At 49.5% G+C, this 24417-nt stretch overlaps 1 protein-coding gene across 8 annotated transcripts in view; it reads left to right on the top strand.

Moving 5' to 3' along the window:
- The window catches only part of ehbp1 (EH domain binding protein 1), a 143851-nt gene that overhangs the window by 55658 nt on the left and 63776 nt on the right, over positions 1-24417 (top strand). For all 8 annotated transcript variants that reach the window (XM_064316829.1, XM_064316826.1, XM_064316827.1 and 5 more), the window contains 5 exons: positions 501-626; positions 1701-2004; positions 3316-3529; positions 18639-18817; positions 19988-20036. In XM_064316829.1, the coding sequence (XP_064172899.1) occupies positions 501-626; positions 1701-2004; positions 3316-3529; positions 18639-18817; positions 19988-20036 (872 nt within the window). The remainder of the gene's footprint in view (positions 1-500; positions 627-1700; positions 2005-3315; positions 3530-18638; positions 18818-19987; positions 20037-24417) is intronic.

Here is a 24417-nt window from a genome sequence, read left to right as displayed (position 1 = left end):
TGCGCTCTTCCCTGTGCGGCCGCCCCAGCGTTTCAGGCCTAATAAGGCCCAGAATGCAGCGGTTAGCGCCAGTGGCAGGAGAGGAATGTGACGCCTCTTATCTGTCCTGAGAGACACGCCGTCGGGACGCGACGTGTTCCACGGCACTCACCGAAAACTCTGCCAGCAAAATGCTGGGGGGGAGTGGGCTCCGTGTCCGAGTCCGAGTCACATGACGGATGAAAAAACCAGGAAAAAAAAATACGAGGTGAAAACACCTGCTGAGTGTTATTTCACTGCTGGGAACTGTGGGTAACAAGACTTGAAAGATTTGAAAATCTGGTTCACTCCAAAGTGCAGAGATTACATTATTATTATTATTTTTTGTTTGGGTTTTTTCCCCCTCATCCTCGTGGGTTGTGAAGGACCTATACGTTCTCACCGTGCTGTCGTCTGGCGCAGGGCGCTGTAACCTCCCTCTCTTCGTCTTTTTTTTTGGGGATGCCGTGACATCACCGCAGAGCTCATAAGCAAGCTGAACTTCCTGGAGGACGAGGAGCCGGGCGCTCCGGGCGTGAGCTCCAACCCCTTCCAGGACCCCGACGACGCGGCCGAGCTCAACCCGTTCGGAGACCCTGACGAGGAAGGTGAGCTGGTCCCGCTTCACGCCGAGCTGCGAGGGTACCGTTTCGCTAACGTTAGCGGAACTCACCAGAACTAAAACATCTGACCTGTACTGTGTCTGTCTGTCTGTCTCATCTAATGGACTGCTCCATCTGCGCTGGTTTAGCCCTGCTCATGCTCTGCAGCTCTTCAGCCCACGCTGCAGTGTCTGTGCTATTAGAGATATTTATACTCTGTATACTGTGTGTGTGTGTGCAATCTCTAAGTGACAAGTTCTGGACTAACCATTGTACTACTATTATACTACATTACAATTTGTCAATTGAATGATAAACTATTTTTTGAGGACCAGTTTAGCATATTTTATGTGCTTATTGGAAGGGGGGGGGGGTCAGGTCTGCTCTGGAAAGTATTTGACTGTGAAAGTATTCGATGAGCCTAGCCTAGTAGACCTGTCAGATGTGTAGAATGGAGACCTTACTCACTGTAAGAGACAAGTACAGCCTTTTGACCATTTCTACTCATTTATACATAGTGATTCATACATGGGGGACAGCACAACCATTTCCCCTCAGGTTTTACCTTCACTTTCGTTAACACCAGTGGGGATTCCGAAGAAGCCTGACTGCTCAGATCAGAATCCCACAGACAGTTTAACTGCACCCAGTGATGTAACTGAATGCCATGTTGTCTAACATGGATGTTTCTGGTAATCTAATGACCTGGTCGTTAATGGATCGATGGACAGTTCAATGCATTTCCACCGTGTGAACGCTATCGGGTTGTGCAGCCTTTTGATGTTAGGTGTTCATGGGAGACAGGCTTATGTTATGTGAGAGTGTCCCTTTGCTTGCATCTGTTTGGATCTGCTGTCATTAAACAAACATGAACGGGTGAATACTGACATGTCAGGGGAAAGATCTGAACATACATGTGGCTATGAATGCTTTGGCAGTGATGGCTGTTCTTGTTTTTTTGGACAGTTTACTTACCAGACTGGCAGCTCATTGCAGCCATGTCACCATGTTTTGCAGTCATCATGACCTCCTCCACCCTACATAAGGACTGCTCTGGTGTTTTTCTCCTCGTTTCGACAGAGCCCGTCTCCAGATCCTCCTTCCAGGCCAGAGTGAAGGAAGAGGAGCTCTTCTTTGATCAGGACTCCTCGAACCCTTTCGGCGAGCCGGAGCCCGAGGCCCCGCAGTACCTGAACCCGTTCGACGAGCCGGAGCCAGAACCAGAACCGGAACCAGAACTGCCGCCGGAGAGGGGCTGGGGGGACGGCCGGGCGGGGCAGCCCTCCCCCAAACCCGCCAAGCGGAAGAATGTACGGCCCGTGGACATGAGCAAGTACCTCTATGCCCACACGGCCCGGGCACAGGAAGAGGAGGAGCTGGAAGAGTGAGTGCAGGGGATTATGGGAAATATTCACGAGGTCACACAATTTCTTTGTTTAGTGATTTGACACATTCCCTTAATTCCAGAGCTTGCCACTACAGAGATAATACAGAGAGATCTGATTAAGGAGATAATTTGGGCCTCCTTTGATAAATGTCATACAGGCCACACTTGGTTTAATTAGTACTTAAAATTCATTTAACATTTTTGGTAAGAAGCGGTAGCTTGGGTTCTGGTTGGTGACGGGGGGCTGGGGGTTGCTGTGGAGAGCCGTGTGTTTTCAAAGTCATTTTGCGGCCACACGCACATCGTCAGTGGCGGTAATAGCGTTAGCGCCTCTGCGCTTGGAGGCTTCACCGGTTGAGGGCGCAGAATCGTTGCGATGAAGACGGACTCTTGCGGGTCGGTCGGCCGGCCAGTGCTGCTTCCTCACCAGCGATCGGCGACATGTATCTATGACCTCGCCTTTCACGTGGGACACCTGTCCGTTGGCGGTCACAGCGTCCTTTTCTGTGTGTGTCGGAGCCCGTGAGTGACAGGGGTGCAGTTTAGGTGCGTTGCAGCAGACCGGCCTGCCTGCTGGCCGTGGGGGGGGGGGCACTGAGACGATGGAGGTCAACGCGGGCTGACCCCCCCAGCATCTGCCCTCACCCGCCCAACCAGCCGTGTGACAGGTCAGCCCTTGGTTAATAGAGGGCAGCTGGCCCTGCTGGGGTTTGTGGCCGGCAACGTAACAGCCTGTTGACTCAGTTGACCCAGCCAACACTAAACACTTTCACATTGTTGCTGCCGTGCACTGGCAATGTTATGACATGGACAGAAACTTCCAATAGCATTGTGTGGACATTTTGTGTTTGCTGAGGAGCAGCTCTTGGGCATCATGAATGTTTTTAATTGTACACTGTCTCTGATTAATATTAAGTGCCGTCCCATTTGCATGCATTTTTTGTGCATTCTGTGGTTCAGCAGAGATTTTGATCGCTCCCTGCTAGGGGCGTGCAGTCATTTCTTGGTCTCGGCCTCTGGGTGGCGCTAAGAGTGTGAACTCAACTTCCTGTCTCTCTTCCTCATTCCAGACTAGCTTCTCGTGAACGTCTTTAAAGAACACGTCTCATTATCTCTGTCATCATAATATATTGCTAACATACAATGACTGAAAACGTGAAAATCTTCCAGATTCTTCCAGATGCTGAAAGTTTTGGTGAGGTAACTAGGGGGATGTCATGAGGATACTCGGTGCACGGCTCACTCTTTATCCTAAAACCAGGCTGTGACCTCAGCAGGTAACGATCCTGTTCTGTGTGTCCCATGCAGATCCAACCCCTTTTTCGAGGCCTGCACCTCCAGCCCCGCCGGACGCCCCTCCCCCGAACCCAGCGTGGAGAGGAGGCAGAAGAGGACGGCCCCCGCCCCCCCCACCGTGGCGCCCGCGCCCCCAGCACCAAAGACGGCCCCAGAGAGGCCAACGGGCGGACTCGCCGCTGTATCGTCTGTGGTGGGGAGAGAGCTGGCCTCTTCCTCCCCTAAGGTGAGAATAGAACCCCTGCCGCTTTCCAGGGGGGCTCCCAAAACTTGGATATGCATAATACAGCACCCCGGGGTTCCACAGAAAAGTGGGAAAATTATATTTTCCCCTTTTCCATTTCCATATTGAATTCTTTTCATAATTCAGTTCAAATAAACCTCTGATCATACTGATCCACGCGAATGTTATGGTCGTCTATTCTATTGCCTACTATTCATTACATGTAGATGTCACTCTTAATGGATGAATTGTGTAATTGTATAATTTTATAAAGGTCCCTAATGCAATATCTTTCCATGTAATGGTGTGTTAAATGGCTGCTAAAGTGCAGCTTTTGGATTTCAAAAGGTGTCTGTAATTCACTATTTTATGAGGTTGGATGGCTCATCAGGGTGGTAATCATTGGGGATCTTTAAATGGAGAATTTGGGACTGGCCCTGCTCTAGGTCTATTCTAATGATATGTGGTCCCAATGTAATCTAATGGTTGGGGAACTGGGTTTGTAACTCAGAAGTAGGGTGTTCACAGAGCTGTCCCAAGACTTTTGGGGGCCCTAGGCAAAAAATGAATTGGGGGGTCTTTAACTTCTTTTTTTTTTTTTTTTTTTTAGAATTTCTGACTGTATTTGGTGTCGTTCCCCGGTCCCCTCCTGTATTTGCGCGTGCCGGACCATCCGGCACAGACCCCTCCGAATAGTCCACCGGACCCAGGAGAGGCGCGCGGGGCCATCTCCACCCTTAGGGCTCTTTTTCTATTTAGATTTTTTATTTATTTAAACGCGCGGCACCGGCGTCTCGCTTGGGCCTCTCAGCCCATTTGAATATATGTATTTATTTATTTATTCATGTGTTTATTTCTCTTTCCGGCGCGGTGCTGGATCTAATTAAACGGGGTGCTGGCCACCCCAGCAGCGGGAGAGACAGCCCAGTGGGTGTGAATGGAGCGGGGGCGCGGGGTCCCGGGCGCGGCCCGAGGTTCTTAAACACAACCAGCTTAACTCCACTGGGGTGATCAGGACGGGCGGCTTTTCTCCCCTCCGCCACCCTTTTTATTTTTCGGTGCGGTAATGTAGCCCATATTTAATTATGGCGGGAGGGTTTATCAGCCAGCCGCACTTGTGTGTAACTGGATGAGGAGGCCTCCTGGTCTTAAACTGCTTTAATTACCCTGACTCACTGGCCTGTGAGGGGTTGCCTGCGGCGGGGCGGGAGGGGGGGCGGGGGCGGAGTTTTGGGTAGGTTGGGGGATGGGTGGATTGGGGGGCTTCAGGTCTGTCAGGAGGGAGAGGTAGGATGTAAAAAAATAACTTGATATTTATCATGTAAAAATTAAATGTGTGCATTACCTGTAGAATACATTAGGCTTTGGGATTTTTGTTGAAATGTGACCCTTCTATTGTCTAAGTGTGATATTAATCTGCCATATTACATGTAAGCATTGAGAAGAGTTTCAATGTGACATTCTTGTCGTATCAAAAATGATATTCGTGCAAGGGTCATAAATGCCGCTGAAAATGTAGCGGTCCTTCCCGTGAAGTGGGAAGCAATGTGGCCGAGTGCTTTCAGGACACGGCCGGCTTTGGTTCATTTCGTCCGTTTGATTTCTTCACGCAGATAAACGTGTTTTCCGTTTCGGCGCGCATCGGTAACCGCGTTCTTAGGCCCCCGTGTCTCTTCTGCGATCTATTTATTCGTATTTACGTCCCGCGCTCCCCGAAAGGGGGGGATTTTGTTTACGGCGCCCTGAAAAGCCTGTTTTTCTCCCCTTTCTGTTGTCGCACAATCGGGCGGGGGAGAGAGAGAGAGAGAGAGAGAGAGATGCGGCCGGTAACAGGCCCGGGGAGAGGAGCCTGTCACACAAGGGGCTGTGTGAAAGGCTTTTCATACGCGCCGGGCCTCTCCCTGATAGATACCACTGACGCGCTCCTCTCCTCCCCGGCTCGGGGGGATTACTGTCCGCGCTGGCGCTCTCTGCCGGGGACTCGCCCCCCCCCTTTCGTCGGTAGAATTCGAGATGACCTTTGCATGAATAAAGTCAAAAAGGATTAAGCCGGAGACGTTCCCAACAACGGGGCCTGGGCAGTAACAGATGCTGCCGACTTTGAACGTGTGGGGATTGCTGATGCTCCTTTCGCTGAGGAGCGGGGCCGTCTTTACGAGGAGGACTCTGTGTTTGTGTTTTGGCTGAAGAACTCAAAACATGCATTAAGCGAAAGGGGGTGGAGGGGGAGATTTTTTTTATAGTGGCAAGTGTAATCCGGGAATGTAATGGGAAATGGTAATGTTTAAAATGGCACATCTCCATGCTTAACATCCCAGCAGGTATGCCAGGAAAAATTGTCCTATATAATAAATAGTTTTTTTCCCCCCCTCATGTTTATTCAATGTGTAAACATCCTGCTTTTTTAAACGGATCATTTCCGCGTCGATTCGTTTGTCTCTCTACGCCTTCCCTCTTAAGGGTTTCCTGACGCAGAGTACGGGGTAGTAGACACACATTCTGGCCAAAGATTTGGAACCGTAAATCCCATTTTCTCAGCGTTGAGGTACCAGTTCAGTCCCTCGGGCCTCAACAAGTAAAGGAAAATGCTATTTTATTTTTTCGGGTTGAATTTTTTAAAATTAAAATCTAAATGTTTCACAACCACATTTAAATTCCTTTGGCAAGAGCTTTCTGGGTTTGGATTCCGTTTTTTAAATTTATTTATGGTTAGGAACGTGGCAGCACATCTAGTGCTAGCCATCAGTAAAGCTTCGGTCAAATCAGTGCCCTGGTAGAGAGTCATACAGTAGATGGATCATTTGTTAAATGTTTATACTTTGTTTTATTAGGTTACTTTTTATCTTTTTTTTTGACTGTGCAGATTTGTGCTGCTGGTGAGTGTGTAGGATGAATGGCGGGGCTGGGGGGGGTCGGCCTGTACCTCTAACTGCAGCCCTGTGTCCCAGGATGCTCTAGAAGGGTCGTGGGCTCCTTGCCAAGGGGGGCAGCTGAACCATCAGTTTGGCCCGGGACGGGCGGCAGGGTGTGTGCCCCGGTCTCTGTTTGCCTGGCACCACCTGTCTTTGGGGGCATTCATGCCTTCTCCATTGTTCTCAGCTGATTACTGCAGGCAGGGGCCTTTTCAGACCCACAGTTGAGCGTTGGGTTATGAGGTGGTTGGTGCGTGGTGTTGATTACTTCTTCTTTACTGGCTGGGGATCCAGAGTGTAGAACTGGCTCAGGAGCTCACTACTGCCCCCTACATTTCCAACCATTTGTGTGTGGCTCTCTACAGGCAGATCCATTGATGAGCACTTGAGTTGAGTTTAGTATGATCCAGTTCAGTTCCAGAAATGAATTGAAAGATGGCAATAATAGACTATTGGGGTTTTAAATTAATGAAATGAATATCAATTCATTTCCTGAATTGGCGGAATGAAACTCATCGCTGATGAGCAGTTTGCTCATTTCAGTGTTAGCAGAAGAGGGTACTTAATCCTCAAAGTAAAAATTTTATAGCAGTACAAGGTTGCCAGGTACCTGAGTGAGAAGGGCCCAGATATGTACTACTCTGGATACAAGACTCCCCTTCCCATCTTCTCTGTGCTGTCCTGCGAGATCCCCCCCTTTCTTGAGGAGTCTGGAAGCTCCTCTCCAGCTGCCCTATCACAGCTTCTGGGCCCCAGTCTGTTCTCATTCCCCAGCCAGGGGGGCTCAGCGTTGGGTTCCCACGTAGTCCCTCCCCAGCGTTGGTGCCGACAGTCCTCTTCAGAATCGCAAGCGTTTTGGTTTTAACCCCCCACAAGAATCTGTTTGTTTTGGCAAGTTTGGGAGTCTAAGTCGTCTCTGCCCCATCAAACAGGGACACAGGAGGTGCATAGAAGATCAAACCCTGTCTATACCGCTCGCTCTCCTAGTCTTCAGCTCCTGGTCTTTCGGCTTGAGCTGATCTTCTTTATGATTTGTTGGAGACCCCAGGTGAATTGCCGTGACTGTGCCGTGGCTGAATTGCCGGAGTCACAGGCTGTTTTGTCCTTTCTGGGGTGGAACTCCCGTCATGGACCAGTATCCAATCGTAACTCCTCACTACTGCCCCCTGGCGATGGGTGAATAGGTTTGCATAAACTGTTTCCTACTGGGAACTTTGGTTTTTGGCTTTGACCCAATGTTGAGGTTTTTTAAATACTGTTTTTAATCGCCTTTTTAAAATGATTTATCATTGCACAAATGAACAACGTACAGGAAGCAGCATACACACCATTCATGCAGCATGTATTTCTGCATCATTGCTTTTTAAGCACTGTTAAATTTCAGGAAATTTTTGTACACAGTTACATTTTTGCTTGCAGGAGTGCGACACTCTTGAGTATAACTCATTAAATGTATCCCACGCAAAGTGTATGCACATGTGACAATGTGCGTGTTCTCCTCAATTAATCAAATGAGTCGAAATTAAATTACATTACAAGAGCCCTGAGAAGACAAAATGGGAGTCGGGGGTCAACATGGTTCCTTTTAATTTCTGAGCTTTGTTTTCTGTGATTTATAATTTTTTCCCCTTCTTCCAAAGCACGCTGCGTAAATTGAATTAATGAAATGAACATGATTTAATTGAGTTCGCGGAAAGGCTCCAGTGTTTCTTAATTGGGTGGCAGAAGGTTTCCTTCAAGGCTTGCGGTTCCTGCTTCCCTGAGAGTGCGGGGGCCTGTGCTAAAGTGGGGGGGGGGGGGACCCCGTGAGAACGCCGCCTTCGCGAGGCCCCCGTTCCGCTTTCCCGGGAAAACGACCTTGAAAAGGCGGCCTCCTGAGTTAGCCTGAGCCGCGTGCGCGGTGGTGGAGTGGCGTGTGGCTCCCTCTCGCCCTCCGTGAGGGGTGTGCGGCGGTCCAGTTTTGGTCCAGTTTGGGGTCCTCTGGTCAGTCGGTCCACAGTGTGTCCGTACAGGTGGGTGAGAGGGTGCCGGTCAGTCGGTCAGTCCAGTCCATCCTGCTATTTTGCAGTAATGAAGGGGTGGGGAGCAGGGGGTGGGGTCCACAAAGGCTCCAATGTGGCCTGCTGCTTGGCAGTCTGTGAAACGTTAGGAGAATAATCCTCAGGGGGGGCTGCATGACTGTTCAACCCCCCCCCCCCTTTCTCCTGGCCTTTGTTTTGTAAGTGATATTGGATATTGGGGGTAGCGGGTATCCCGCGCGGAGGAGATGCGGTAAATCCCGGCCCTTGGAGTCGGAGGCAGGCTGTGCGGGTCGGACCTGTCAGCGCGGCCTGGGGTTGGCCGGGACCTTACTGACAGCTCTGGGCCTTTTAACCTTTAAATCTTCCAGTTTGATAAAGAAATGCCCACCAAGTTTAGTTCAAGTTGAGAAGGGGGGTGGGGGGGGGCAGAGGAAAGAAAGTAATAAGTTGACCTTTCCCCCCCCGTCGGAAACCTGTGCACCTGTCCTCTCCCTGGCCTTGAGAACCAGGCCGACTTTCTCATGTCCCCATCGCTCATGTCATTTTTCCGACAGATCTCTAAGGCCAGGGATAATCCAAAAATGTTCAAAAAATCTTACAAATGCGTACTTGAGATGTAAATATGAATGTTAGTTGTTCATGTAATATGAAAACTGGTGTCCACCAGATGTTTTTCTGGCTTTTTACTTTTTACAGTGTGTGTTATACAGGTTAGCTCACTTTAAACTGCTGCAGTCTGATATTGAGTCTGTCTGGTCTTGGATTCAATAATTTCACACTGGAGAATGCGTGCACGCATGCTCACATGCACACACACAGACGCACATGCACACTCACAGGCGCACGCACACACACACACACAGACACGCACACGCCCACACACACACACACACACACACATGCACACATGCACTCACACAGCCACGCACACGCGCACACACACACACAGAGTACGGTTGGTATTTTGAGCCGGTTACTGTATCACTGCTCGAGTCTCTCCTCTCGTAGTCTTTGTGTGTGCGGTTCACGAGTTAAGCACTTGAGAGCTCTCCAGTCCCCACGCAGACCGGTATAAAAGGTTTACAAAGCGGTTTGTAATCTTCCTTTTTGTAAGTCCTTAGTTTTATCTGCCAGGGATTACTGTAGTTCTTTTGGAGCAGGAGAATGAAGAGGCAGGCGGGAAAAAAAACAGGAGAAAAATGAAAACAAATCGTAGCGTAATCTCCAGAAAGAGTACCTGTTTGAGTGAGGAAGTCCGCGGACCGCAAATTTTGAAAATCTCATAATCCTTCATGTTTGATGTCTCCAAGCTAATAGTGTTTATTAGGGTGGCCCAAAAGGAGCTTTGTCCTCAGTGCGGTTGCCTGGAGAGGTTTTGAATGACATGGCGGAGAGAGAGGGGGTAACTTTAGCTTAATCTGGGCTTATGCTGCCCTGGCTCGCAGGTGTGTGGCCCTGCGCTCTGGAGAGTCCTGCTCCTCTCCGGCCCGCCCGCCGGATCAATATTGCTCTTGTTGCCGGAGATCATAACCGGGGGGAAAAAAGAAGGTAAAAATACCTCTCCTTCAGTCTGTCTGTCTATCTCCCTTTAAACCCAATGGTCCCTCCTCTTGTACGGTCCAGTTTTGTCTGGTCAATAGGGTCACTGTCAAGTCCTCGTGAAATGAAAGGACTAGTATTCTGCTTAGCAAAGGCACACTTCCTGTCTCATTAGTGTAGGTTATAGGTTCTGTTTAATTTGGTTTGTGTGTGGTTATGGGGATGGAGGTAAGCTTAATTTGGCCTGTGTGTGGTTATGGGGAGGAAGGTAAGCTTAATTTGGCCTGAGTGTGGTTATGGGGAGGGAGACTGGAACAGACATTCTCCAGATTTCACTACTGTTCGCTCTAGGGTCCACCGGCTGAGCTTCGTAGTCATTTCACTGACAGGAAAAACCCTACTGACTGCAGCTCCCCCTCCCTGTGTGACACTGTATCGCCCTACAGGCCACAGCCACAGTCAGAACCTGGCTCAGTCACTCAGTTCCAGAATGTGCTGCAGTTAACTGCATTGAGCACCACTGTATAACTGGATCTTGAGTATCTCTCACTTTAAAGCCATTTCACCATAAAATTAATTTTGGGGTCGTTACCTGCCTGCTGCGTTGTGTTAAAATGTACTTTATTCTGAGTGCAGTTGCAGTTTTGAAATGAAGGAGGACAGATATTGTAGCTGGGAAGTGGGAGCTGCAGCTCGGGGCAGATAGCTGCAGCTCCATTTCGCATCGCATTCCACAAGTTGAGCTTGTGCAGGCCTGAGTCGGAGGAAGACTCTTTAAGTGGACCACAGGCGCCCTATTGGCCAGCAAAGGGTCGCCCCGGCCAACCAGATCTCTTCCTCCCCGGGAATTGATACAGCTATCGGCACTGACGGAGAAACGGTGATGTTTACCAACAGGAGAAACATTCTGGGTGAGGAATTAGTAAGGCCTTCAAAGGTTGTGTTTGTGAAGGGAGAGGCCATCTCTCTCCCCCTCTCTCTCCTCTCTTCCCTTTGGAGTGAGGGAGCGGTTTTTTCATTAGGCAGAGAGCTCCTCTTCCTCTCATCTCCGGCGGGCGCGAATCGCAGCGGGCCCAAGCGCGTCTTTCAGACCCCATCGATCCCCGCCTCCCCGCCCTCGCCCTCCTCGCTCGCCCAGCGCGCTCGCCCACCTCGCTCGCCCTCCTCGCTCGCCCACCCTCCTCGCTCGCCCAGCGCGCTCGCCCACCTCGCTCGCCCTCCTCGCTCGCCCGCGCATCGACGCCGGGCTCGTTCTGACCAGCCGTTTTGTTGGAGGGGTGACTTTGTAATTATTTTAATTTTAATTGCTTGGGCTATCTCCGTCCTCATCGCGTGTGAGTTTGAGCCTGGACCATGCTAAAATGGGAGCCGGAGAGCCCGTCCCGGCCCCGCGTCGGTGTTCCTGCGGAACATGATTCCAGAAGCACCCCCTTAATGAGCTTTTCTGGCCAAGCGCTGATTAATTGATAAACGGGCGCTGTATCGGGCAGATCGGTGAACCTCTGCACCCCTAATTTGTTTGTTGAAGGCGGCAGTTAAAGGAGATTAATGCCTTACAGATTTGGGAAGCTCTTGGCTCTTAAACCCTCCTTTTCATTTTTTTAATGACTTCAGAGGGAGGGGGCATGGTGGGGGGGGGGGGGGGGGGGGGGGGGGATTTGTTGGGAATTTGTTCCTGATTACACTGCATGCATGTGTGTGCACGTGTGAACAAATAGGGAAAACATTCCCTGTTTCTGCACAGCGAATGTTTTCTTAATGGTCTGACCCGTGCGTGAGCGGCAGGGCTTGTCGTTGGTTCGTTGGCGTGTTTCCTTCGCTCCGGAGCTGCAGCCGGCGTCTGAACGCTGCGGGGATGTTGACGCATCGTGTGCGCCCGTCTGCGCTGCCTCCGGAACGCGCTCCCTGCGCAGCTTGACTAATTTGCGGGAGCGTATAGCGTGGGCACCGCGCTTTCCGTCCGTCCCCGTGCCGCCTCTCACTGCACTCTAAAGCGATGGCTTACGCCTCATTATAATGCGTGCTTTACACGGGGACCGGAACAGAGTGGTGGGCTCTCCGCTTCATCTTCCAGATGCATTTCATTTTTCTTAGTTTGTTTTTGGGGGGTTTCTCTCTTCTCTCTCTCTCTCCTTAATTTGGCTTTCCTCATGGAGCGGCCCCCCAAAGTTGAATTTAGTCCTGCTTTCAGTCTGAATGTGCCAAATCCAAACCCCTTCCTTTTTCTGTCAGTGTAGAGCGGCTGCATTTCTGGTTTGTGAAAACAAACCTTCTTGCTGATGAGCTGCATCACTAAATATTAAAGTGAGTTTTGCTGAAAAATAAACCTCCTTTTTGCGTCATCCAGAGTGACTCGTTGAAGGTACCAGACTGTTTACCCTGTGACAGAGCGGCTGGAGAGAAGCTTGATGGGCCTGATAGAGAGGTTCTGTCAGTGGAGTGCGGTGTGTGAGCCCTCATTCCTGGCTCCTGGCGTGCGTAATTGCAGCGGTTATGCGAGGAGTTCTCTGTAAATGGAAGGCCTGTCGCTCTAAGGCGCTCGTTGTCGGCGGCGTTCCAAGCTCGCTTCTTTGGGCTCTGTATTCTGGCTCTCCTCTCCTCTCCTTTTTGCCGCTGAACTCTGGCCTGGGCTCGTCGTCACGGTGACCTCAGCGCTTTGGGCTCGGGTGAGGGGAATTGGCTGGTTAATTAAAGGCGCAATTTCATAATTATCTTGCTCATAAGAACGCAGGCGTCATAGTGGATGTGGCATTTTTGGGGCCCTGTGCCAGACGTGCCCTCTCGCCCGCAAAAGATTTTGCCCGGTATTGAAAAGCAAAATGTGATTATCTGCACAGTGTCAACATACTTCCCACTGGTGACAGTAATGCGAGTCATTTAGAATTAGTTGGGTTACACGTCGTCTTATTCGTTTTGGTACATAGATAGCTTATAAAACGCATTTGGTCTGCTTGCAGAATTAAAAAAAGAAAGTCTGGCTGCCATGAAGTACTAGTTGAAGAGCCTGTTCTTTGGTCTGGCGGGAGGGGAACAGTTCACGTCTTAATCAAACCTGAACTGTCCCCCTCATGCCTCTCTCGCTGATTCTTACTGTTTTCTGGGGCCCCCCCCGTGTTCTTTGTGGGTGGGGTGGAATAGAGAGAAGCTTCTTCCTCCCGTCGTGTTGCAGTTTGTGTGACAGCTGTTTCTTTCGCCTGCAGTCACGGGCCCAGATGGATGAAAAAGGGAAATTGCAGAAATCTGTACGAGCACGCACCGGGGTTTCCTGGCTGAAAGCGTGTTACGCAGGGCTTTGTGTGTATGTTGCGCATTGTCTCGCCCGGAGCTGAGCGAGAGGATTACAAGTTTTTAAAAGAGTAAGAGATTCAACACCTCCTCAAATCTGACACCCCCTGACACCACTTCATGACACTGGAGTGCCGTTTCTGAGCCCTTCTAGATTCTCTTCTTTCCTGCGTTTTTGTGATTCAGTTCAGCCCTGTTCTGAGGCCACGTTGGTTTACACGCGCTGCTTTGCCCCGGAGTTAAACACGCAGGCCGTGTGGAGAGACTGGGCCCGCAAGGCATCATGGGGCTTTTAGTCTTTTTAAAAACTAAAAAAAACCTGCTGCAAAACCCATGTTTAAACCCAGAGGCTAGACCCACGGGGCGAACCCGACGCCGCGCCCAGGACCGCGTCCGTGTGGCCGCCAGAAACTGGCGACCGCGCAGGGCGGCGGGGAGAGGAGGAGCCTGGGTAAAAGGCCGGGCAGGGACCGGAGCCGGCCTTAATGCCAGCAGAACGCAGCGCTGCTGTAACCTTTTCCAGGTTGAAAGCCCCGGGCCCCGCGGGGCCCTTTGAAGGGGCCCTGTGAAGTGCCGCGCGGGCGGCGGCTCGGCGGTGGCCGCGGTCGGGGGCGTCCCGCGCGCGCAGGGCGCCGGCGCCGCAGATGACAGCTTCGGGAAGGGGCCGGGCCTCCCGGGGGAAGGGCCGCGTCCACCGGCAGGCGCGCTGGATGGGATTGGTGGGGAGAGTGCAGGGGGCGGGGAAGCCTTTGTCTGCCGGTTCGTGAGATGCCCTGTCGCGTTTATCGCGCCTGTGTGTTCAGACTCCTGTGTGTTCAGACTCCGCTGCGTCGGTGCGTGTTCTCTTACAGACTCCACCTGCAGCATCAGCACTGTGAAGGCCACCCCAGTTCTGTGTGTGTGTGTGTGTGTGTGTGTGTGTGTGTGTGTGTGTGTGTGTGTGTGTGTGTGTGTGCGTGTTTTCTTACAGACTCCACCTGCAGTATTAGCACTGTGAAGGCCACCCCAGTTCTGTGTGTGTGTGTGTGTGCATGTTTATGTGTGTGTGTGTGTGTGTGTGTGTGCATGTTTATGTGAGTCCCTGTGTGTGGATCTGCATGTAGAGCATGTGCGTTTAGAATATTTACATGTGTGTGCGTGTGGAGTATATATTTGTGTGTGTGTATGTGTAGATATTTGATGTGTGTGTGTGCGCATGTGTATGCATGCATGTGTGTGTGTGTGTGTGCACGTGTGGAGTATATATTTGTGTGTGTGCATGCGTGTGTATGTGTAGATATTTGATGTGTGTGTGTGTGTGTGTGTGTGTGCATGTGTGTGTGTGCACGCACCATACCAGGAGGGGGGGCAGCCACAGTCATCCACAGGTTCCCTTTTCCATCCCCGGGATGTGTGTTGTTGACACTGGGTCGTCCCGAATAATAAATTCTCTAAGATCATGCTATTTTTGGCCGGTTTTGACATGCTCTGTGTAATTGTCATTTTCTGTGTGTCAGGGATGATAATAAATACGCCTGTATTTTCGTGTGTTATGTTCTGGGCAGTGTCAGGGGCTATGCTAATCCTCGCTCCAAGCAGAATAACATACCGCTCTTATTTTTTCCTTTTCTTTTTTTCTTCTTTTCCTTTCCTCTGGGCAAGACATCAAATCATTTGATAAGTAAACAGTTGCGCCGTGCGAAATTACTCCGAAGGCTGGTGTTCTAAGAGAAGTCTGCGCGGGTCATGTTGAACCGGAAAAAAAGCCGTTCATCTCCAGCCAGCGCCAAAACGTTTTAAACGGTATCACTAATTACGGTCGCAAAAAATAGAACACTTTTTTTTTTTTTAATACTTGAATTGAAAGCTATTAGAGGAAGTCGCTGCCGTGGACAGGGTTCACGCGCAGGATGCGACTGAAGTGGAACTGGCTCGCCCGTCCCTAATGGATGCAGGATGGCGAAACGCCCTTTCTCTGCCGCGTGGTCTGGTTTGTTGAGGAAAGGGTTAAACCTCTGTGGGTCTTTTTTTTTTTCTCTCTCTACGCTCAAGAGCCGGTGAGGCCAGCATATGCTGACAAGTCAAGGTTGCCTAAAGTGCATTTGCAGTTGAAAGTGTGTTGTTCTCTAATTGCTTTAATAGCACCTGCCCGGTAATCCCAGGTAATTATATAAGTAAAATTAGACAGCTACTTTTGAGATCACTTGAAAGAGAAGACTGCCGAAGGTTGCTGCCGTGTGTTCTGGATGTGAATGCAGTGCTGTCTGCTGGTTTTTTGTGTTTTTATTTTTTATTTTTTGCTGTGTGCTTGCTCTTTGCTGATGTTTTGCTTTTGTGGGCTGGTTTGTGCTCTACTCTGGTTTTGTCTGTGTTTTGTTCCTGTGTGTGTTAGTGTAGTGGGCTGTGTTGATATGTTGCTCTATATTGGTTTGTGCTGCTGTGTGTACAGCAGGTATCTGTACTGCTGTCATGCTCTGGTGTATTACACAGGTTTTGTGCTTCTCTGTGTAGCTTTGTGCGGTGGTGTGTGGCTGTGTTGTGTTGCGTGATATTGTGTGTCTGTGCTGTATGGTTTAGTGTGTCTGTGCTGTGCAGTGCTGTATGGTTGTGTGTCTGTGCAGTGCTGTATGGTTGTGTGTCTGTGCTGTACTGTGCTGTATGGTTGTATGTCTGTGCTGTACTGTGCTGTATGGTTGTGTGTCTGTTGTACTGTGCTGTATGGTTGTGTGTGTCTGTGCTGTGCAGTGCTGTATGGTTGTGTGTCAGTGCTGTGCTTCCCTGGGCCTCTGCCCCGCCCCCCTCCCCCCTCTGCGGGTCCCAGACTGTATTTCATCAGTGACTTGCAGGGCTGATTCTTTATTGGATTTGGGGCCCTTCAATAGAAAGAATGACTTTAACATAATTCAATAGTAAAATCGAGGCCTCAGCCCAGTGATCCATAAACACTACTTTGATGAGGTCATCCCTGCATGCGCAGTCTTGACCTTCATAGAGATGTCAGCCGCTTTACGACTCGCGGATAAAATGATAAACAAAAACATATAGCCTGTATATAGAAATGGTACGTTTAAAAAAAAACAGTGTGTTTCGTTCAGTTAAAATTCACTTGGGGGGCGGGGAGCGTGCCGCTACACATTTAAAATAACTATCCCGCGTGTTTGATGACTCTGATCATGAGCGCGTTCTCTCCCAGCGTGCGCTCCTCGCCGTGTTGGGGTGCGCGTTGGGGTTTGTTTGGCCGTTGGCGGCGTGATGTGCGGTTCGCGGCGCCGGCGCGGAGGTGAGGGCCCGTTTTTGAAGGAGTACTTCCCCCCTCGGGCGGCCCCTGTGGGAGCGTCATTTAAAGCTTATGATCTGTCACTGAAAGCGCTCTTCGTTCCCTTTGATCCCCGCCGAGCGGGTCCTCTAACGCTTTATTGGTCGTTTCCGCGTTCGTTCTGTCGGGGGGGGGTGAGACGCGAGCGCTGGGGGGGGGGGGGGCGGAGTCGGCCGGTCTCCGGCTGTTTGCTCCTGGTGCTGCCGGCCGTCGGGGGGCTTCTGGAGCCGCTCCTGGGGTACGGAGGGCGTAATAGAAGCTAGGCCTCACCCCAAATGCACCTGCGCGGGTCATTACTGCCTGGAAAGGGGTGGGGCTCAGCAGGCGAACTCCCCTGGGGGAGACGGGGCCGTATTGTGGGACCCTTCCTCCTCCGGCTGGCCTCCAGAGCCCGTCGACTCTTCCTCCCAGACCCCGCCCCTGTTGTGTCCGCGCTGCTCCTCTTCCTCCCAGACCCCGCCCCTGTCGTGTCCGCGCTGCTCCTCTTCCTCATACTCCCGCACGTCCGATGGCCTGTCTGTGCCCAATAAGCCACCTGATTGGCCTTTGAGTCCCAGGGAGAGCAGCATCGTCATGGTAATGACCCTCTCTCTCTCTCTCTCTCTCTCTCTCCGACTTCCTCTTTCATTTTCTCGCCCTCCTCTGAGGCAGTGGCACAAGCCGGCCAAAGGGGGGCGTTGTTAGGCTGCTGGAAATGTGCTGGCTGTCCAGGCAGCTGCTCTCTGGCCACTTTATCAGGAGGCTGTCAGTGTAACCCCTTCCTGGGCTTTGGATGGAGAGCGATAGCAGCCCTGTGCTAATCAGTTTTACACCTCTGATTTTCTTCTCTTTTTAGTTGTTTTTCTTCTTTTAGTATTTTTTGGACAGGTTTTGTATTTGGATCATTGCTGCTCTCTGCTATCGTGCCTGCGCATCTGTACCCTGCCTGTTGGAGAGAGGGCATTTACATGGCTGTACAGTGCGCACCGAATGCATTTGCGTGCGTCGCCCAGTGGAAAACCTAGCTTTTCTCCTGAATTAAAAAAACTGCGATTTTTCTAGAATTTCTTTCACGTCCTCTTGATAATCCTTTCCTGATAAGGTCTCAGTGACTGCTGTAATTAATAATGTTTCCATTATCCGCAGTAGAAACTGCTTTTTAAGCATGATCCATTATTGGAAAGGCTTTTACATTCTATGTGTGTGTGCCTCTGTAAACTGTTCCACAGTGAGTCAAATTTATCTTCCCTGATTCAAATATGACCTTAGGTTGAGCCTTAGTCTTTACATGTCTTCCACACTGGGTTAGAAATGTGTACGTGTGCGTGTGTGTGTGTTCTGGATGCGTGTGCGCGCATTTGTGTGTGTGTGCATAAAAACAAAGTCTGTTTAATGTGTCATTGATTTTCATTTTTTAAGTTGTTATTTCCAAACAATGGCATCTAGCATTTCAGTTGAAGCTCATTGATGGAGTGATTTAGCTGCTGTACAGTAAGTATACTCCCTAATCACAGGATGGTCTATACAGGGGGTGTTTTTTTCATTCACTTCATTTGGTCTTATAATCTTATAATGGGTGACGTCATGCAGCTCTTATTGCATCTTCAGATGTAAGAGTGGGAAATTGGTGTTAAAGGACTTGGTCATGGGCACTGTGTGTGTGTGAGTGTGTGAGTGTGTGTGTGTGTGTGTGTGTGTGTGTGTGTGTGTGTGTGTGTGTTTCTAGGGAATATTTCTATAGATCCTCAGGTGCAGCCCAACAAGCTCTGCCCAGCTGCAGACCTCCTTTCCCAGCCTGCACTGGGCCTGGGCCAGTCCCTGTCTCCCAATGCAGTCACTATTCACTGCCCTGGATCCCTGTCCATACTGACCACCAACACAGTTACACAAATGAACACTGAAAAGGACACAAATTAACACGCTCAGATTGCCTTTATCTTCTCCCATTAACTCTGTGTGAGACAAGCGTTTTGCGGATTTCATATTTAAAAAATGTAATAATACTCTCCCTCTCTTTCTCTCTCTTTCCTCTCTTCTCCTCTCCTCTATTGTCCTCTCCCCCCATCTCCTCTGCCCCCCAGCCGAGCCCCATCCCTAGCCCTGTGTTGGGGGGGAAGCCCAATGCCAGTCAGTCCCTGCTGGCCTGGTGTAGGGAGGTGACTAAGAACTACCGCGGGGTGAAGATCACCAACTTCACCACCTCCTGGAGGAACGGCCTGGCCTTCTGTGCCCTGCTGCACCACTTCAGACCCGACTACATGTGAGACAGAGAGAGGCACTGGAAATGCATGCTTAAATACTGCACACACGCATGCATGCATGTACTGTACGCACATACACAAACATACACACACACACACACATGCACGCATGTACTGTACACACATACACAAACATACACACACACACACACATGCACGCATGTACTGTACACACATACACAAACATACACGCACACACACACACATGCACGCATGTACTGTACACACATACACAAACATACACACACACACACACATGCACGCATGTACTGTACGCACATACACAAACATACACACACACATGCACGCATGTACTGTACACACAGACACAAACATACACGCACACACACGCACACACTCTCTATACACATAAACACACACTCAATACACATACACTACAAGCAGGCTTCAAGTCATGCATGCACCCACAATAGGTTAACATGTGTGATAAGTCATACGTCTGGTGCTGTCATTGTTTAACCTCTGTCACCAGTTCAGTGAAGCAGGTGGGAGTTATAAACTCTTCCCTGACATCAGCCTTATTTTATTGTGTTGATGTTTGCTTTGTATTTTCCCCCCAATCCCTTTGTTCAGTTTAGCATTTTGTTGTTAAACGCTTTTCGTGTTAAACTGATTTGTCTTTCATTTTCTTTCTTTTTTTAACTTTTACTAATCACATCCAAATAGCCGTCTATGGGAAGATTACGGAAATTGTGCTGGTGCCGAAATGAGATGAGGCGAATAAGCCTTTAGGTTTTTGTATACCGAAAAACAAGGGATTACCGAATGGCAAATTTGGGTTTAAAGGCAGGCCCCTGGTGTACTCCTATTAACTGCACTTTTTTAGATGGAAAGCCCTCGGGCTAGACAGAGAGAGAAACAACGAGGGGGAAATGAGTGAATGCGAGCAGCTTTCTGTGATCTACGCTTTGTTTTTACGCTCGTTTCAATTTCACTACTCTGTTCATTTTGTCAGCGGCTGTAGCTGTGAAATTTAACAGCGCCCTTGTGAGTCCAACAAATAAGACATTTGTAAATGCGGCAGCAGTTTTTATTTTAGTTACATTTTTTTCGTTCCATTTTTGTTGATATATATATATATTTTGTTTTGTTTTGTTTTTGCTTTTGCTGTCTGTGATGGTTTCCTGCTGTTTTGTCTGTTTTTCCAGAGACTACAAATCCCTCAGTCCTCAGGATATAAAGGAGAACAACAAGAAGGTAATGGTCTCTGGCTGTTTTGGGTCCTCCTCCGTGGCAGCTCTGGGTCCCTCTCCCCGTTAGTGTCCGTCCCCTCAGACTGCGCCAGTTTCACTCTGTCTCTGTCTCTGGCTCACCTCGGGTCCCTCGCACCCGGCTCTCTTAGAGAGAGCGGCAGCCGCTGCCACTGCCGATCGAGAGCTGCGAATGCTGCTTTTCTTTCCGCGTGTCTCCTTCCCCCCCTTCGCCCCCCTCCCCCCACCCCCATCTTTTCAGGGGAGAAAAAAAGAGAAATTCACCTGGGAACAGTCAGATATCATCATAATTCAAAAATCTTGCTGTGAATATACAGTCCTAAACTCCTTGTAAACTGACAGAGAGAGATGGAAGGGAGAGAGGGATAGAGAGAGAGAGAGAGAGCACACATTTCCACACAGTCCTAGGAACGTTTTCCTCTCTTCTCTGTGACATGAAAAGCTGGTTATGTGGGTTTGTGGTGCTGGTCCAGGATCTCTGTAATCCAGTTTAGAGCTAAACATCAGCGTTTAAAGCCCTCCTGGCTCTTCTGTACCAGGCCTTCTCCCATTTTTTTTCTTTTCTTTTTTTCCTCCCCTCCTCGGTTCCCCCATTGAGGAATTTTCTGCAAAATGTGCAACGAATAGGCTTTCTGATCTGACTGAGCAGGGAGAGCACATATCACTCAGCCCCTAAAGCCTTCCAGCATGAATAAACAGCAGTGTTATAATACAGCCAGAGATTACTGAGTCTGTGTGTGTGTGTGTGTGTCTGTCTGTCTGTGTTTGTGTGTGTGTGTATGGGTCTGTCTGTCTGTGTGTTTGTGTCTGTGTCTGTGTGTGTGTGTGTGTGTGTGTGTGTGTGTGTTTGTCTGTCTGTGTGTGACTCTGTATCTGTGCCTGTGTCTGTCTATCTGTGCATATGTGTGTGTCTCTCTGTCTGTCTGTCTGTCTGTGTGTGTGTATGTGTTTTTCTGTCTGTCTGTGTGTATCAGTGACTGCGCAAGTGTGTTTATTTATGCATGTCTGTGTATACTGAATGTGCTTGTGTGTGTGAGAGAGAGAGAGAGAGAGAAAAAGAGAACAGTGAACATGTGTATGAACATGCTCTGCCGTCAGGTCTGTGTACTTAACTATGTAACTTTGTATATGGTTTTGTAAGCCTGCGTGGGTGTGTGTATATGTATGCTAACAGGTTTGGAAGCAGTCTCTAGCTCAGGGTCGGGTGGAGGCGTTGGGTATGTTACGCACACAGGGGTGCAACTCTAACAAGCCCCTGGAACAGGAACCAGCTGCCAATAATGCAAAGCTCCCTCTCTCTCTCTCCCTCTCCCTCTCCTTCTTTTTGTCAAATCTGAAGTGTATCACTCACGGCCATCCTATTCCCCCTTTGGGGAGCATGGCTGCCCATATTGTTTATTGCCCCCCCCCCCAATCTCCATCGTCTTTCATCGCCACGATGACCCCCCCCCCAGCTACATTGAGTGTGTGGCCTCCTTCCTGCAGCTCTGTTTCCTGTGCTCACATGTCTTTGACTGATAACCCCCGGTGCCCTTGTTTGGAGTGAATGGCGCGCGAGTAACAATGGGCGTGCTAAAGGGCCCACGCAGATGCAGGGTGCGTGCCCCCCTCCCCTCGGCCCCTCCCCACCAATTAGGGCCGCGTCCGGGCCTGAGTGACGTCTCGATCTCCCCCCCGCCCGTAGCCCTGGCTGAGTCGTGAGTCACAGGTGAGATGGGTCAGAGCGAGTCTCGGGAAGGTTAGCGTGGAAGCGCTACGGAAGAGCCGGGTCATGATCATCCTTTTAAAAAGGCTTCTGGCCTGTGGAATCCCATTTGATTTGATTTAAATCTTGCCCCATTTTCAAAAGAATAATTTTTGTAATCCTGGAATCAATAGAATCATTATGGAACTGCCCAATCGATATGGAAGGAAAAGAATATCAGGGGGTTTGACAGTTTATAATTGCTAAATTAATAGATGGCTCTGTATCGGTGTTTGTGTCTATCTTTTTGTATATTTGTGTCGATCTGTGATTTTGTGTGTGTGTGAGGAGGTGGTGTTGTGTGTACGTGTGTGTCTCGTATATGTGTATCTGTGTGTTTCTCTTATATATGTCCGTGTGTGGCATGTGATGTGTGTGAGCTTCTCTCTCTCTGAATATATATGTCTGTGCGTTTGTGCATGTGTGTGTGTGAGTCTCTTTCTCTCTCTCTCTGTATATATGTCTGTGCGTTTGTGTGTGTGTGTGTGAGTCTCTCTCTCTCTCTGTATATATGTCTGTGTGTTTGTGTGTGTGTGTGTGAGTCTCTCTCTCTCTCTCTCTCTGTATATATGTCTGTGTGTTTGTGTGTGTGTGTGTGAGTCTCTCTCTCTCTCTGTATACATGTCTGTGCGTTTGTGTGTAACGGAAGCAGAGAGCCACTGCCGTTTCCCATGATATCTGATCTGGCTGGATGCATTGCTGTATGGCATAATTGGTGAATGTTCAGCCTGTGGCCCGTGGCTGTGCTGCTGAGTGACAGCAGCCGATGCCTGCCAGTCACTCCTGAAAGGGAGTCTGCGGAGTCTACGTTTGCTGTCAGTTAAACGTTTGCTGTTGAGTCAGTTAAAACAATGCAGAAGAGGGGGAGGCATGCAGGTTTCTCCAACTCAGAGTGATGAAGAGATTTACTGAGAATGTCTAAAACGCAGAAATTGGCTCTGATGTCGGGTCTTGCACAGAAGAACCCTAGAAACTAAATGACAGCAGTTTTTAGATGTCAAATATTTTCTTCTTTTTAATGGACTCTGGAAGGTATGTACTTTTGTGAGGAGATGTGGGGTTTGCTTGGTGTCATTGCCTAAAGTGAACAGTAACTTAAATTAAAGCCCTGCCACAAAATCCTTTTATTTCTCTCTCTCTCTCTCTCTCTCTTTCTCCCCCTCTGTCTCTTTCTCTCTGTCTCAAATTCAAATTCAAATGTGCTTTATTTGCATGACAAGTAAACTTGTGCTGCAAAATCAGTGAGTTACATAAATGGCAAACCCCTACAGCCAAGAAGGGAAAAGAAAAAAAGAGTAACATCCACCCCCCCTCCCCCATACACATATGCAAATGCACACACACTGGTAAAAATACATTTAGGTTGTAATTTAACGGCTTAAGAAACCTATCAACATTAACAGTGAACACAGATGACATCATGCCCCAATATTTAGGCCACGCCCTCTCAATGTATGGTAGTCAGAGATGTACTGAGTCTCTCTCTCTCTCTATTGAGATGTGGAGAGAGACGAGAACAATAGCAAACACACGTTTCTGCCCTGCAGACTCATTCAGGGCTGTTTCTGCCCTGCAGACTCATTCAGGGCTGTTTCTGCCCTGCAGACTCATTCAGGGCTGTTTCTGCCCTGCAGACTCATTCAGGGCTGTTTCTGCCCCTCTCTGCAGAGCTCAGCGCAGGCCGCTGCTTTAAGCCGAGCCTCACGTCTGCAGCCACTCCACCCCGACACCCCCTCCCCCCCTCACACGCACACACATCTCTGCTGCAGGGGTCATTGTTTGGGCCTGTGAAAGCCAAGCAGGGGGGAGGAATATATAAAAAAAAAGAAAGAAAAAAAAACAAAAGAAGTGGAGAAAAGGGAAAAAAGTTGTAATTAATTGTAAATTGAGGAATAGTTTACCTCAATTACTCACCACCCAATCTCTCTCACTTTCACTCTCTCTGTCTCACACTCACTCTCTCGATATCACTTCCTCTTGCTCTCCCTCCCTCTGTCTCACGCACACACACACACACACAAAAGAAAGAAAACTTGATAAACCTGCCAATCCAAAATGTCAAGCCCCTGAGACAATGACTATGGTGTTCGTCAACAGGTTGGAATTACCAGCGGCATTACCTGGCTCCAGATATGAGCTGCGATACCAGGGTTCTGCTGGCAGGGAAGGGGGGGGGTGGGGCGAGGGGGGGGGGGGCGCGCTACCTCAGTGAAGGGACAGAAGCAGAGATAGAGAAACATGCATTTTTTTGTCATTGAGATAATGCCCCTCTACCCCTGTCCCCTTCTTTTTTTTTCTTTTTTTTTTTTTCTAAATCGTCTATCAGGTGATCTGGGATTGAGTTTTGTTTCTTGATTATCTGCCTGTATTTTTCATCAGAGCAAATCACAGCAATTACATGGACACCAGAAAGGAGAAGGCTGATGGAGAGCGATAAGGCGCTGGACGGATTAGTTTAGTGTTTCTTTATATCTCGCTCTCTTATCTGGAGAAACCATCCTTGACATTCCCTGTCACTGCAGACTCGTCCTAGCGATCCCTGATTGTCCCGCTTCCAAATCTAGTAGGGTGGGAGCGGGCCCCCTTCGGGGCTAGAGAGCGTGGCTCGTACCTGCCCGCGTCG

This window comes from Anguilla rostrata, chromosome 18 (assembly GCF_018555375.3).
Source record: "Anguilla rostrata isolate EN2019 chromosome 18, ASM1855537v3, whole genome shotgun sequence".
NCBI lineage: Eukaryota > Metazoa > Chordata > Actinopteri > Anguilliformes > Anguillidae > Anguilla > Anguilla rostrata.
This window is presented reverse-complemented; position numbering and strand designations above follow the sequence as displayed.